We start from the raw sequence: 16636 nt of genomic DNA, 5'->3' as shown, positions 1-16636 counted from the left end.
TTTAATCACATCCCAACCATAAACAGCGGCCATATCATTATTCAGCAATATGTGGACATATTTGGGTTCTTGGAAGGTCTGGAAATTAAACATGTAATACGGGAAATAGGCTTCATCCCTCAACTTGAGCTACATGTGTTGTGCGTGTGTGTTTTGGTTGCAGTCGCGGGGGGACTTTTACGTCGCTCTCTGCAGAGGGAAGCGGAAGCGCAGTGACGTGTCGGTTGTTTTGCCGTGATGATGGCGGATGGGAACGCGCTGTATGAGTCGGTGCTGTGCGTGAAGGCAGAAGTTCACGTTTACCGAATCCCGCCCAGAAGCTCGAACCGCGGATACCGGTGAGCCCCCGCCGATCAGCAGCGCCGGTTAACGAGCCGTTACCGCAGCACACAACAACAACACTGAGGTCTGCCAAACCGCGGAATAACCGCCACTGTCATCGATTAATTCTCGATCAGATCAGCTGATTCTGACAGTCAGTCAGATCGATCACCTGTCCGTGACAGAACTCGTGAATATTAATGAGCGGAATATGAATATTAATGAGCCACTCATCTGAACCCAGAGTATTCAGCAGAACTGGGGGATTCAGTGTGTGTGTGTGTGTGTGTGTGTGTGTGTGTGTGTGTGTGTGTGTGTGTGTGTGTGTGTGTGTGTGTGTGTGTGAGTGAGTGTGTGTGTGTGTGTGTGTGTGTGTGTGTGTGTGTGTGTGTGATATGCTTGGTCTGTGTTGATTATTGATGATGTTTCAGGGCTGCGGACTGGAAGCTGGATGAGCCGGCGTGGAGCGGTCGAATGAAGATCATAGCCAAGGGGAAAACAGCCTACATTAAACTAGAGGACAGAAACACAGGTAACACACACACACACACACACACACTGCTGTCTGTGTACTGTCCTGTGTGTGTGGTCATACACCCAAAGCTCTTCAGTCATGAGGGGCTCTCTCACGCTGATGATGCTCCGCCAGCCACAGCTCTTCATCTATATTGGTGTGTGTGTGTGTGTGTGTGTGTGTATGTGTGTCAGGTGAGCTGTTTGCTCAGGCTGCAGTGGAGCAGTACCCCAGCAGTGTGGTGGAGGCCGTGGTCGACTCCAGCCGGTATTTCGTCATCAGAATCGAGGATGGAAACGGTTGGTGTGTGTGTGTGTGTGTGTGTGTGTGTGTCTTCCACTGCTGTTCAGGGAAGTGTGTTTAGCTGATGTGTGTGTGTGTTTCAGGACGGCATGCCTTTATCGGCCTCGGGTTTGCAGACCGCGGAGACTCTTTCGACTTCAACGTCGCTCTGCAGGACCACTTTAAGTGAGTGTGTGTGTGTGTGTGTGTGTGTGTGTGAGTGTGTGTGTGTGTGTGTGTGTGTGTGTGTGTGTGTGAGAAAGAGACTATGTGTCTGGCCTGCAAGGCTGATTCTCATGATGTGTGTGCGTGTGTGTGTGCGTGTGTGCGTGCGTGTCTGCGTGCGCGTGTGTGCATGTGTGTGTGTGTGCGCGTGTGTGCATATGTGTGTGTGTGTGTGTGTGTGTGTGTGTGCGCGTGTGTGCGCGTGTGTGCGTGTGTGTGCGCGTGTGTGCATGTGTGTGTGTGTGCGTGTGTGTTTGTGCGCGTGTGTGCATATATGTGTGTGTGTGTGTGTACGTGTGTGTGTGTGTGTGCGCGTGTGTGTGTGTGTGTGTGTGTGTGTGTGTGTTGCCCGCAGGTGGGTGAAGCAGGAGAGTGATCTGGCCCGTCAGGAGGCCGTGCAGGACTCGGTGCCCAAACTGGACCTGGGCTTCAAAGAGGGTCAAACCATCAAGATCAACATAGGGGTGAGGAGAGCTGATCATCACACACACGCACACACACACACACACACGCACACGCACAGTGCTGATTCTCTGGACATATGAACACAATCCTGATGTACAGTATAGTGATCAGTCTTCATCATCATCATCATCATCTGTCTGTCAGAACATGAAGAAGAAGGAGTCTGGTGGTCCGCTGCGCTCTCGAGCTGCTGCTGGTCTTCTTCCTCCTCCACCCGCAGGGAAAGCTGGAGCTGTGCTTCCTCCACCCGCAGCACACACCACCACCACCACAGCGCCCGCTCCACCCAGCACAGGTCAGCACTCACATCATGTACATCACACTGCTCACACACACACACACACACACACACACACAGCACAGAGGCGTGGCTGCGCTCCACACTGATCAGGTGCTGCTCTTCTGTCTCCTCATTGGCTGAAGCGCTGCTGCTGTGGTCACACTGGGCTTTCCTCCCCATAGTCTTCACTCATACACACGTGAATGCGTCAGAGCGGAGGCGCAGGGTCATGTGTTGAGTTTCGCAGGTCGCTGCGGTGCACAGTTGAAGCTTGGTGAACTCTGACCTGTGAAATTACATCACTAGACTGCGTGAGACCAATGGAGGATCAGAACATGAGCTGTCTGGACAGAAATGTAAAGCATGGAGCAGGCGCTCGCTTTATTAATGTCTGATCATCTTGTTTAATCCCGCCCCCTTGCCCAGCGCCGCACGCCAGAATTCCGCACACACATACACTGGTGTGAGCAGCTGAAGTCCAGCTTTGGGTGGAAACTCAGCCGGTGCAAACCCCTTTGGTGGGCGTGGCTAACATTGTGCTCCTCCCATTACAGGCACACTACTAGACTTCGGAGACTCCGCCCCCATTGTGGCTCCACCCTCTCAGGACATGTGGGGTGATTTCACTTCTGCAGGATCTGGGTCAGTAAAACACACACACACACACACACATGCACGCACACACTATCCATCTATCTGTCCGTAAATCCATCTATCCATCATCCGTCTATTCATCCATCCATCATCTATAATAATAATAATAATGTTTATTTATAAAGCGCCTTTCCAGAGCTCAAGGACACTTTACAAGGAACACAACAAAAAGATAAACAAACACACATGAAGTCAAATATAACACACTGGAGTTACACAAACAAGACCTGAGAGGCAATGAGCAGAGGGGAGGGGGATCAGATGAAGCGGTCCGTTTGGCAGATCAGAAGTGAAGCGTTCAGAAGATAAGTGCGTGTTTAGTCAGGATCTGCATTCAGAGATGTTATTAGCAGAGCGGAGTGAGCGTGGAGGAGAGTTCCAGAGTTTGGGTGCAATAACACTAAATGATCTGCCCCCATTGAGGAGAGGCCGTACTGAGGGACAGCGAGAAGACCAGCGGACCGTAAAGAGCGAGTCGGGGTGTAGAGGACAAGCATGTCGCAGAGATAGGAGGGTGATAGGCTGTTTAGGGATCTAAATGAAGGAGGAGAATTATGAGTTTAATGCGGTATGCAACCGGGAGCCAGTGGAGATCATACGAGACTGGGGTTATGTGAGCAGAACGTTTGGTATGAGTATGAGTGAGTATTCTAGCTGCAGAGTCTTCAATATCCTGTAATCTGGAGATGAGGCCGGCTGGCAGACGGATGAGAAGAGCATTACAGTAGTCGATGCGTGACGAGACAAATGCATGGAGGACAGTCTCAGCATCCTGCTACTGATGAAGGGACGCGGTGGGAAATGCGACGTCGATGAAAGAATGCAGATTTAGTGACGGATTTAATCTGAGACTGAAAAGAGAGTGTGGAGTCGAAGATTACTCCTACATTTCTTACAGAAGTAGATGTTTTAATGACCGAGCCAGCAATCTCACAGGAGAAACTGGTGGAAATACTGCTGGTAAGTGCTGGAGGCCAATAAACATCATCTCAGTTTTGTCCATGTTGAGTTTCAGGGAATTTGAGGTGAGCCGATCATTAATATCCCTCACACAAGCAGAGATATGGTCAATGTGGGCGGATGAGGTAGTGTACAAACAGAGTAAAGTTGAGTATCGTCTGCATAAAGATGACAGTGTAGACCATGACCTTGCAGACCAAGAGGGATCAGGTATATTGAGAACAGTGGGCCTAGAACAGAACCCTGGGGAACACCTCGCTTCAGGGGGACAGCAGACGACTGAAAACCCATAACAGAGATGAAGAAATGTCTATCTGAGAGATATGAAGAGAACCATGAGAGAGCAGTACCAGAAACACCCTGATCAGAGAGACGTGAGAGGAGTGAATCACGAGAGACCGTATCAAAGGCAGAGCTGAGGTCGAGGAGCAGTAATATAGACAACGCCAGACTCACCAGAAAGCAATAGATCATCAATACCTTTACAAGTGCGGTCTCGGTACTGTGGAGGAGGAGAAAACCAGATTGAAAAGAGTCCGAGAGATGATTATCAACTAGAGAATACTGGAGTTAGACAGCAACAGTACTTTCCTGGAATTTAGATATGAAAGGTAGATTACAAATTGGACGATAATCCATCCGTCCGTCCGTCTGTCTGTCTATTCATCCATCTATCTTTGTATCTATTCATCCCTTCATCCATCCACTCATCTATCTGTTTTCCTCTTCATCTATCCATCCCTCCACCTGTCTCTATCTCTACACCTCTGCGTCTGTATCTCTGTGTTTTCAGGTTCTAGTCTTCAGTGTCCTCAAAGCATTTTACTCATGTGTAAACTATCTCCACCTGCATCCTCAGCTGAGTGACATGTGCAATACACGAGAAATAAACAACAGAGAGCAGGAACAGAAACACACAACATCTCTATTATTATTAGACTGTTATTGATAATGATTATCGTTATAAACGCCGCTAATGGAAGATTAATTCAGTGTATTGTTCATGTGTGATGGTGTGGGTGAGTTCAGCTCGCTTCATTTGATGACAGACGTTACATGAGTGTTGCCAAAGCATTGAGGATGTTTACATTCAACAGAACACATGAAGCCAGAACACACACACACACACACACACACGACTGGAGTTTAAAAAGTAAAGGTGTGTGTGTGTGTGTGTGTGTGTGTGTGTCAGGTCTGCTCAGGACTCTCGCTCTGGATCCGGATGGGTTCAGTTCTAAAGTCTCGCCGCTGGACGCTCAGAAAGGGAACGTGCGGAGCTGTGAATGTGACGACGCCGTATTTCCACAGATGTTTTCTATGCAATCGTTCAGAAATCACTGCATTCCAGCTGCTGTAGACTCTCAACACACACACACACACACACATCAGCATCATGTTTGCTGAAGCGCTTCACTATAATGACTCTATAATCTCCCCTGTCTGCCATTGGCCGGTCACACTAGCCCCGCCCCCAATAACAGAATAAAGAGAGTCAGAGTGTTTACAGGAAGTTCCTACGCTGACTTCCTCTTATTGACTCCACATCAGAGTGTAAGTATTGAGCACTCAGACCCTTCTCATGTCCTCCTTTATCTGAGTGGTGTGTGTTTAGCGTGTGTTGATGTCTGAAGCAGCGCTCGTGTCCTCATGTGTTGTTATTTACCGTCGGTCATGTGATCAGATGCCGCTCCATCAGATCAGGACTCTGACTTATGCTGTGTGTGTGTGTGCGTGTGTGTGTGTGCGTGCGTGCGTGCGTGCGTGTGTGTGTGTGTGTGTGTGTGTGTGTGTGTGTGTGTGTGTGTGTGTGTGTGTCAGCAGATGATTTTCAGCGTTTATATGTATATCTATATTTTAACTCCCCCAGACTTTATATGCTTTTACTTCGTGGTGATTTAGAGTTTTATTCTTGATATTGTCTGAATCTCTCCTTCAAGTGCCTTCATCAAACACCTGTAGAGTGGACAGAGCTCTGCTTATAGATCAATAAACCTGTTCTTGGTATACAGATCTACTGCTTACTTATTTGAAAACTCTTTATTTATAAAGAGTTGTGCTCATTTGCATATAGCTTATTAAACATAGGTGTGTGTGTGTGTGTGTGTGTGCGTGCGTGCGTGCGCGCGCGTGTGTTTCCACGCCGGGTCTGTTGTAGTTTCAGGTGTGAGGACTGATGAGAGCTGCAGATTTGTCAGGTGAGTTTGTTTGTAAACTGTATGAATTATTAATGAGGCAGATTTGAGTCATTAGTGTTTGATGTCGCGGTGTGTTAGTGTTGTGTTACACACAGGAGCTCGTGGGTTCGACTCCCCGTGTTTATGCGGGCTCGAGTCCCGATCCGTGATTTGGGGTCTTTTATATGCGCGGGAAGTCGCTGTGACCCCGGAAAGAGTCCACACTGAGCATCACACACACACTCGCTACCGCACAAACACGTCCATCCGGAGTTTAAACCGCATTTAATGTGGATCTAAGGCGGGATTGATGCGGTGAGTCCCGCGGGATTTCCTCCGTGTCCGGGCGCGACTGCAGCTGAAGATGATGATGGAGGAGTGAGTGATGATGTCTAATAACTGTAAGTGTCCTCTGCTCATCTCTGTGTTATTCATATTACGTGTTTATTAGCAATATTAGTGATTTAGCGTCGCGTCTCCGTGAGGCTCGAGTGTGTGTGTGTGTGTGTGTTGTTAATAGCTAATAGTTGTGCGCATTTTTCAGTGATTTGTAACTAACACACACGACACAGACACTGTTTAATGAGACACTGTGTTTAAAGAGAACACACACACACACACACACACCCAGTGTTGGAGATATCAGCTGTTCCTGATCCTCTTGACTAACAGTAAATGAGTTCTAGTTCCTGTCAGAGATTTATGTACCGCCTGAAGGGGGCGCGCACGAGCAGCGCGTTCACAACTCGCTTTGTTCCGAATCTGTTTACATCTATTAATTACACTTAAACACAGCTGGGGCTGTATACAAACAAACAAACAAACAAACAAAAGTACTTCCAGAGGTAACATCCATAACTTCTGACCGGATTATTTGTTCCTTCAGTGTGGATTTCCTGTGTGTGTGTGTGTGTGTTGATGGACTGTTGTCATGGTGATGGATAGCCAGACGCTATAAGCTGCAGTATTAGCCTACTACTGTTGATATAATCAAACGCCAGAAATTATATTCTCACACTTTAATACACAAGAACACGAGGTGTTTGTGATTATTGCTGGAGAAATGTGTTGATTTGTTTCACTGCTGCTGTTTAAAGTGTAAGTTCACCTAAAAATTACCATTTACTACGGCAAGCCGTATTGATCGACATGTCATGAGTAACCCGTGCTGTCTATTCTCATGTTACTCATCCATCAGTACTAGTGCTTATGAAAAATATACTTGTGCTTACTCATTAGTTCTTATTTATTAGGTTCATTCATTCATTAATAAGTGTGATTAACTAGCAGTACATGTAAATATGTTCTAGTGCAAGCTGGAATACAATCAAAACTGAATAGCTCATATCCAGGCCCACACGGAGTGTGCGCGCGCAGATTTCAGCAGATGTTCAGCCCGTCATTGATTCTGTTTATTTACTGGAGTAAACGTGTGTAAGTCTATATTTATTCAGTTTTTAAATTAATTTCAGTAATATTATTGACTAATGTGAGAATGTTCCTCTGATGTATGTGCAGTGCAGGGTGTGCAGTCATATTCTCTGACTTTTAGACTTGCTTACCCTGCTGAAAAATCCAGCTTAAACCAGCCTAGGCTGGTTGGCTGGTTTTAGCTGGTCGACCAGGCTGGTTTTAGAGGGGTTTTGGCCACTTCCAGGCTGGTTTCCAGCCATTTCCAGCCTGGTCTTAAGCTGGTCAGGCTGGAAAATGACCAGCCAAATCCAGCTAAAACCAGCTTGACCAGCCTGATTTTAAGCTGGATATAGCTGGTTTTGGCTGGACTCCCTGCTTGGCAAGGCTGGTCAAGTTGGTTTTAGCTGGTCATCTCCCAGCCTGACCAACTAAGACCAGGCTGGAAATGGCCAAAACCCCTCTAAACCAGGCTGGTTGACCAGCTAAAACCAGCCAACCAGCCTAAGCTGGATTTTTCAGCAGGGTTTGTTTACCAAATAAAGTGGATCTAGTTGGATTTGCATTTTAAATATTAAATACAGGGTAAATGATAACATTTTTTTAATTTCACATATTAAGGTTTTAGTTCTGATACTCCCAAAATAATTCCACAGCTTTCTACCACAGATTCTCGGCAGATTCCGTCTGGCCCTGCTCATATCTCAGTGACATCCCACAGAAATCCAGGGGAACATTTTAAATGTGTTAGTTACAACAGAATAGTAACTCGACTCGTCGCTATTCAAATAAGTATCTGTTTCTGTTTAATGAGTACTAGTCTCCAATAAATGGAGCTGTGTCTAATGGAAGCACTGGTGTCTTAATGCTGAGGTCCAGCTTCCAGCCTGCGGCGCCTGGACTGCAGCTCTGCTCAAGACGCTTGGCCAGAGGAGAAATGGTGATACCCTGAGTCTGGTTTCTCTCCAGCTTTTTCAATTCTTCACGATCACCAATTGGTGAAGTTTTTCTCTCGCCGCTGTCTCCACTGGCTCGCATGGTTCAGGATCTGTAGAGATGCGCATGGATGGGTTTGCTCTTCAGTGTTTGGACTCTCAGTAGTGATTATTAAACCACACTGAACTGGACTGAACTACACTGTTCCAGTTCAGTATAGTCTTCTATGTGAAGCTGCTTTGATACAGTCTACATTGAATGAATGAATAGTAACTTTTTAAAAGACACCAATGAATACGCACTAGTAACTAATATACGAGCACATGAAAACAGACACTAGTGTGGGTTATGGAGTTATGGGTTATGCGTTTACTCACGGTGTACTCTCCCTCAGGTGCTGGATGAGTTTCTCTGTTGTTGGACACAGTTTGGAGATCTTTTTTAAAGAGTCAGAAAACAACAGCTGATTTCCACAGTTAATGCTCTCCCATACGCACATCAGTGTTTCCAACATTTCTCTAAATAACTCATTTTGTGTTCAACAGCAGAAACTCAAACAGGTTTGTTACGATTGAGTTTGGGCTGAATTAACCGTTTCATTTAGCTTTATTTTACTGCTCATATTGATTGATTGATTGATTGATTGATTGATTGATTGTGAATATTAGTAGTTTATTCTCTTTAGAATGTGTGCTGCTCCAGCACCTGCTCATATAATCTCAGCCAATCCCATTAAAGCTTCTGCGCTCTCTCTCTCTCTCTCTCTCTCTCTCTCTCTCTCTCTCTCTCTCTCTCTCTCTCTCTCTCTCTCTCTCTCTCTCTCTCTCTCTCTCTCTCTGCTCGTGTGTGTGTGTGTATATCCCCCTATACTCTCTCTCTCTCCCCTCAGTGTGTTTAGTGTCGCGGCTCTGTTCGGGACGGCTCGGAATAACGGGATTATAATCTGCCTTTCTGAGTTCACGTGATTTCCCCGCAGCGCGCTTTTCTGCCGTGTGTCCGCTCCGGTTTCTCCGTTAATTAGTCTGCTCGGTTTCTGATGACTCTGGTAATCCCGCCATGAGCGCGTGTGGAGCCGCGGGAGAGTCCAAGCTCGAGGCTGTGATTCAGGTGTGCTTCACTTCTCTGCTTATTCGCTAATATATTCTGCTTTCTCGGTGTTATCGGGCAGTTCTGAGACTCCGCAGGTGTGTGTTCTGATCTGATCTAAATATACACCGGACACCGCCGCGTCCATCTGCTGCGCGCACACACACACACACACACACACACATTATAACCCTGTGTATGTCTCTCTCTGTTTGTGTTCAGAGGCTGGAGGACAGTGTTCTGGCCGAGGAGAAGCGGCTGACGGTTCGAGGCTCTGCTCCAGATGAGGCTCCGGTTAGTTTACCGGCGCGCGTGCGCGAGATCGTGTCCCGAAACCTGAGTCCTGACGCCGGTGAGACTCTACTGTACTTTACTGTACTGTTCATAGTGCATCTGCTGTATATAATAATGTCCCACCCTAAACCACCACTCATACATCATCAATGGATCTGGAAACATTTGCCGGACGTTTGTTTAACGTTTTTTAGATGTTTGCACTAAAACCTTATTTATTGACATCTCCACATATAATCAGGCGACTATAGTGTGTGTTGTAGCTCAACTGTTGTATATGTGTGCGCTGTGGTTGTGTATTACAGCTGTGTGTAAATGACTGCTGCAGACTGCAGTGTTCACTATAGTGAAGTGTAGTGTACTGCAGTGTTCACTATAGTGAAGTGTAGTGTACTGCAGTGTTCACTATAGTGAAGTGTAGTGTACTGCAGTGTTCACTATAGTGAAGTGTAGTGTACTGCAGTGTTCACTATAGTGAAGTGTAGTGTACTGCAGTGTTCACTATAGTGAAGTGTAGTGTACTGCAGTGTTCACTATAGTGAAGTGTAGTGTACTGCAGTGTTTACCGCAGTAAACTGTGCTGTATTCCTGTATAATGTACCCTACAGCTGTTGAACACTACACTACTGGCTCATTTGTTTACATTACTTTAGTTGTAGTATTGCCATAGCAACCAGAGTCACCACAACTGATTAGCTCCGGCTCATCACCACCGCGGTACTGCTGCACATGCACATGCACTGCCACCTGTGTTCAGCACTTTAGTCTTGAAGAATGCACCTGTGTGTGTTTGACAGTGTTTAAGAGCTTTCTCAGAATGTTCTCACACACACACACACACACACACACACACACACACGTTAGCTGGAGCTGTTTATGTGGAACACTTAGAGATTATTCACTGTATAACTGCAAACACTGACAGCTAATCATCTCAACTGACCATCAGCTGTGTGTGTGTGTGTGTGTGTGTGTGTGTGCGCGTGTGTGTGCAGTCATGTCGTCAGGTCTGTCTCTGCAGGAGGAGAATCATCTTCTCCAGAGTGAGTTGAGTCGAGTGGAGGATCTGCTGGCACACAGTCGAGCAGAGCGGGACGAGCTGGCCATCAAATACAGCGCCGTCAGCGAGAGAGTGAGACACACACACACACACACACACACACACACACACACACACACACACACACAATCTCACTCAAATACACATACTCACACACTCGCAAAAAATACACACACACACACACACACACACACACACATAATCTCACTCAAATTTACATACACAAAAATACTCGCGCACACACACTCAGACACAAAAATTCACTCTTTCACACACACACACACACACACAAAAACACACTAACAAACACTCTCACACACAATCTTACTGAAATACACATACTCATACACTCTTAAGTACACACAAACACACACACACACACACAATTTCACTAAAGTTTACATCCACAAAAACACACACGTGCACACACTCAAACACTCTTGTACACACACACACACACACACAGAGAATCTTACTCAAATTCTTATACTCGCTCAAATACGCACCCACAAAAATTCAGTTTCACACACACACACACACACACACACATGCACACACACACACACACACACTATCAAACACTCACGCACGCACACACACACACTCTCACTTAGTCACACACAAACACAAAAATACACACACACGAAGATAAATTAATTTACACACACATTCAAACACAAAAATAGACACAAACACACACAAAAACACTCACACAAAAGTGCACACACTTACAATCTCCTACACACACACACACACACACACACACACAATACAGAGCCAATCACACACATACATTCAAATACCAAAACTCACACACAAATAAACAAACACTCTCAGACACAAACTCACACACATGCACACACACACACACTCTCTAACACAAAGACTCTCACACACAATCTCACACACACACACAAACACAATAACTCCAATACGCACACACTCAAACTCATTCTGTTTTTCTCAAACATGCTTGCAGTTAAACACACACTCTCAAACAGACACACACACACTCTGCGTCTTTTGTCTGTGTCTCTGTGGTGACGGCTGTGGAATGAAGTGAAGTGGCCTGTTGTCATGGCGACTGTCAACAGGCTGTGGCTCTGGGGCCGCTGAGGGCCGGCTGTGCTGTATTAAGCAGCGTGATCACCTGTGCAGGGTTTAGAGCACACAACACTACAGTACCACTGAAACACACACACACACAACACTACAGTACCACTGAAACACACACACACACAACACTACAGTACCACTGAAACACACACACACACAACACTACAGTACCACTGAAACACACACACACACAACACTACAGTACCACTGAAACACACACACACACAACACTACAGTACCACTGAAACACACACACACACAACACTACAGTACCACTGAAACACACACACACAACACTACAGTACCACTGCAACACACAAACAACACTACAGTACCACTGAAACACACACACACAACACTACAGTACCACTGAAACACACACACACACAACACTACAGTACCACTGAAACACACACACACACAACACTACAGTACCACTGAAACACACACACACACAACACTACAGTACCACTGAAACACACACACACACAACACTACAGTACTACTGAAACACACACACAACACAACACTACAGTACCACTGCAACACACACACAGCACAACACTTCACCGTCGACCTCTGCTCATAGCCATGAGTGCGGATAACACTGACTGATCTGATCACACATAATCACTGACTGTATCAACACAGCAGAACAGTTACAGTTATACAGCAGTGAAGTAACGTCACATTCCGGTTGCTAGGTGTGTGGCAAAGATGGTGTGTGTGCTGTTGCCAGGGCCTTCTGTGTTGCTAAGGTCTTGTGTGGTGGCTAGGATCATTAGAACAGTTGCTGAGATGGTATGGTGGTTGCTAGGGTCTTTAGAACAGTTGCTAAGGTGGTATGTGTGGTTGCTAGGGTCTTTAAAACAGTTGCTAAGGTGGTATGTGGTTGCTAGGACCGTCTGTGTTGCTAAGGTCTTGTGTGGGTGGCTAGGATCATTAGAACAGTTGCTGACATGGTATGGGTGGTTGCTAGGGTCTGTAGAATTGTAGCTAAGGTGGTATGTGTGGTTGCTAGGGTCTTTAAAACAGTTGCTAAGGTGGTATGTGGTTGCTAGGACCGTCTGTGTTGCTAAGGTCTTGTGTGGGTGGCTAGGATCATTAGAACAGTAGCTGAGATGGTACGGATGGTTGCTAGGGTCTTTGGAATTGTTGCTAAGATAGTATGGGTGGTTGCTAGGATCTTCTGAAATTCTTATGGGTAGTTGCTGGGTTCTTTTGTGATTGTTGCTAAGGTGTTATGGGTGGTTGCTAGGGTCTTTAGACAGGTTGCTAAGAGCATATTTCTGGTTGCTAGGGTCTTCTGTTTAGTTGCTAAGATGATGGGTGGTTTTCTGGGTTTATTACTGAGGTGTTATGACAGTTGCTAGGGTCTTTAGAACTGTTGCTAATGTGTAGTTGGCAGTTGCTAGTATATTAGAATGGTTGCTAAGATGGTTTATGTGCGCTATGGTCTTCTGGGTATTTGCTAAGTCGGTAGCGGTGGTTAGGAGGACACTGGGTTTGTTACCAAGGTCTTATTTTAGTTGCTAGCGTGTTTAGAATAGTTGCTATTGTGTTGCAGGTGGTTGCTATGGTCTTCTGAAGTGATGTAGTCTGGAGACGTGTGTGTTGTCCTTCAGTGTGTCGGTGTTATTTTGTTTTATGTCTGCAGAAATGGATTTCTTATCAGCTGTGTGTGTGTGTGTGTGTTTGTGTGTGCGTGTGTGTGTGCGTGTGTGTGCGTGCGTGTGTGTGTGTGTGCGTGCGTGTGTGTGCGTGTGTGTGTGTGTGCGTGTGTGTGTGCGTGTGTGTGTGTGTCAGCTGGAGCAGGCTCTGCGTCTGGATGCGGGTGCAGACGGCTGTGAGGCTGCAGACTCTGGCAGTCTGGCGCAGCAGAATGTGGAGCTGCGGCGGCGTCTGGAGGAGGAGCAGGCGGCGTACAAACGCAAACTCACGGCCTATCAGGAGGGCCAGCAGAGACAGGCAGCGCTCGTGCAGAAACTACAGGCCAAGGTGGAGCACCACTGACCTCAGATCAGCACACACTCTGGACGCTCACACTCACTCTTCATCTGTGTGTGTGCGTGTGTGTGTGCAGGTTCTCCAGTACAAGAAGAAGTGTGGAGATCTTGAGCAGGCGCTGCTGGAGAAATCCAATGTCAGTATACAGTAACAACACACAACCCTGCCTTACACATCAACACACTGCAGTTCATGTTTCCTCCACTGGTGTCGCTGTAGGGGGGCTGTGACGGCAGCAGTAATGGGCACCGGCGCGACGAGGACGAGCCAAGCAGTGACCTGGAGAGCGCCCTCATCCGGCTGGAGGAGGAACAGCAAAGGTCTGTACACCTGTACACCTCCACACCTGCACACCACCACACCTGAACACCTGCACACCACCACACCTGAACACCTGCACACCACCACACCTCCACACCTGAACACCTCCACACCTGAACACCCCCACACCTGCACACCTCCACACCTGCACACCTCCACACCTGCACACCTCCACACCTGCACACCACCACACCTCCACACCTGAACACCTCCACACCTGAACACCCCCACACCTGCACACCTCCACACCTGCACACCTGCACACCTGCACACCTGAACACCTGCACACCTGCACACCTGCACACCTGAACACCTCCACACCTGTACACCACCACACCTGAACACCTGCACACCACCACACCTGAACACCTGCACACCTCCACACCTGCACACCTGCACACCTCCACACCTGCACACCACCACACCTCCACACCTGAACACCTCCACACCTGCACACCTGCACACCTCCACACCTGCACACCACCACACCTCCACACCTGAACACCTCCACACCTGCACACCTCCACACCTGCACACCTGAACACCTCCACACCTGTACACCTCCACACCTGAACACCTCCACACCTGCACACCTCCACACCTGCACACCTGTACACCTGCACACCTGTACACCTGAGCATGTGCTGATCATGTCTATGTGTTCACAGGAGTAGCGCTCTGTCTGCCGTTAATGCTATGCTACGTGAGCAGCTGGAACAGGCCGGACTGGCCAATGAGGCGCTCAGCCAGGACATCCGCAGACTCACTGCTGATTGGACCAAAGCGAGGGAAGAGCTGGAGCAGAAGGAGTCTGATTGGAGGAGAGAGGAGGAGGTGGGTGTGGCCTACAGCTTCCCTAAGAGCTGAATGGAGAAAGCCAGAGTGTGACGTGTGTGTGTGTGCGTGTGTGTGTGCGTGTGTGCGTGTGTGTCTGTGCGTGTGTTTGTGTGTGTGTGTTCAGTCGTTCCACAGCTACTTCAGCAGTGAGCACAGCCGTCTGCTGGCACTCTGGAGGCAGGTGGTGAATCTGCGCAGACACGCCTGTGAGCTGAAGAGCGCCACTGACAGGTCAGAACACGACACACACACACACACACACACACACACACACACACACAAGAACAAATGAACGTGGTTATCATAAAAGAGAGGAGTAGTAGAGTAAATGAAGTGTGTGTGTGTATCAGGGAGCTGTCTGCGGTGCGCGGCGAGCTGGCGTGTGTGTCCCAGAGTGTGCAGCTGCAGTGTGTGAGTGTGTGTGCAGCGCTGCGCAGTGGAGAGAGAGACGGGTCTGCAGTGCTGCTGGAGAGAGAGACGGCTGTGCGGACACAGCTGGAGCAGCAGCTCAGAGACACGGTGACGGAGATGATCAACCTGCAGACCCGGAGAGACGCCGAGACGGCAGAGATCAACACACGGTACACACACACTAAACACACACACTAAACACACACACTAAACACACACACGGTACACGCACACTAAACACACACGCACACACTATACACTATACACACACACACACACACACTATACACTATACACACACACTATACACACACACACACACACTATACACACACACACACACACACTATACACTATACACACACACACACTATACACACACACACACACTATACACTATACACACACACACACACACTATACACACACACACACACACACACTATACACACACACACACACACACTATACACACTATACACACACACTATATACACACACACACACACACTATACACTACACACACACACACACACACTATACACACTATACACACACACACACTATATACACACAAACACACTATACACTATACACACACACACACACTATACACACTATACACACACACACACACTATATACACACACACACTATATAAACAAACACACTATACTCTATACACACACACACACACACACACACACACACACACACACACTCAGTATGATCTCCGTTTGTGTGGGTGTGTGTATATGATGTAAATGTGTGTGTGTGTGTGTGTGTGTGTGTGTGTGTGTGTGTGTGTGTGTGTGTGTGTGTGTGTGTTCTCAGGCTTGTGGACTCAGTGCGAGAGCAGGAGCGCCTCAGAGCTCGCATGGAGGACAGAGAACAGGAAGTCACAACACTTAACAGGAAACTGCAGGTACACACCTGTGAGGAACCGCCCACTCACCTGAATAGACCAATCACTGATTAGATGTGTGTGTGTGTGTGTTCAGGAACAGAAGAGTCTTGAGGAGGCTGAAGTTAATTCACTGAGGACACACACTGCAGCACTGCAGACCACACTCAGAGACATCACACAGGTACAACACACACACACACACACACACACCACATTACACAAACACATATACACACCACATTACACACACACACACACACACACACGCGCAAGTCACTGCATCACTGATTATAATGTGTGTGTGTGTAGCTGCTGTGCTCTGCCAGTGAGGCTGTGGACACACACACTGAGGAGTGTCTGCTGCCGCTGCTGCGC

At 47.5% G+C, this 16636-nt stretch overlaps 4 protein-coding genes across 19 annotated transcripts in view; 2 read left to right on the top strand and 2 right to left on the bottom strand.

Annotated features, from left to right (window-relative positions):
• Positions 1–16636, bottom strand: part of zgc:112334 — a gene marked incomplete at its 3' end in the record, with an annotated part of 817035 nt that overhangs the window by 599209 nt on the left and 201190 nt on the right.
• Positions 1–16636, bottom strand: part of prkar2ab (protein kinase, cAMP-dependent, regulatory, type II, alpha, B) — a 773085-nt gene that overhangs the window by 599207 nt on the left and 157242 nt on the right.
• necap2 (NECAP endocytosis associated 2) lies at positions 214–5711 on the top strand. 4 transcript variants are annotated; one of them, NM_001243164.1, is given in 9 exon segments: positions 214–338; positions 753–853; positions 1030–1134; positions 1222–1303; positions 1698–1806; positions 1952–2102; positions 2642–2729; positions 4894–5417; positions 5496–5711. In NM_001243164.1, coding segments are annotated over 8 exon segments (783 nt in total). In that variant the 5' UTR covers positions 214–237; the 3' UTR covers positions 4940–5417; positions 5496–5711.
• crocc (ciliary rootlet coiled-coil, rootletin) overlaps positions 5831–16636 on the top strand; it is a 36050-nt gene continuing 25244 nt past the window's right edge. For 5 of the 13 annotated variants that reach the window (XR_015521444.1, XR_015521443.1, XR_015521448.1 and 2 more), the window contains exons 1-12: positions 9109–9328; positions 9530–9659; positions 10597–10733; positions 13584–13775; positions 13861–13920; positions 14004–14104; positions 14774–14939; positions 15067–15173; positions 15293–15523; positions 16189–16279; positions 16356–16442; positions 16571–16636. The exon at positions 16571–16636 is cut by the window's right edge and continues 93 nt beyond it. Coding sequence is in view for 7 of the 13 variants with exons in the window: in XM_087303320.1 (XP_087159446.1) it covers positions 9278–9328; positions 9530–9659; positions 10597–10733; positions 13584–13775; positions 13861–13920; positions 14004–14104; positions 14774–14939; positions 15067–15173; positions 15293–15523; positions 16189–16279; positions 16356–16442; positions 16571–16636 (1419 nt within the window). In the remaining 6 variants the exon portion in view is untranslated. Of the gene's footprint in view, positions 5897–6140; positions 6277–9108; positions 9329–9529; positions 9660–10596; positions 10734–13583; positions 13776–13860; positions 13921–14003; positions 14105–14773; positions 14940–15066; positions 15174–15292; positions 15524–16188; positions 16280–16355; positions 16443–16570 lie in introns of those variants that run through there. The other 8 variants (XR_015521446.1, XM_087303323.1, XM_087303321.1 and 5 more) reach the window with 3 other exon arrangements.

Source organism: Danio rerio, chromosome 22 (genome assembly GCF_052040795.2).
Source record: "Danio rerio strain M-AB ecotype USA chromosome 22, GRCz13ab, whole genome shotgun sequence".
In the NCBI taxonomy this organism is placed as follows: domain Eukaryota; kingdom Metazoa; phylum Chordata; class Actinopteri; order Cypriniformes; family Danionidae; genus Danio; species Danio rerio.
Note: the sequence above shows the minus strand (reverse complement) of the source record. Positions and strands in the feature narration are given on the sequence as shown.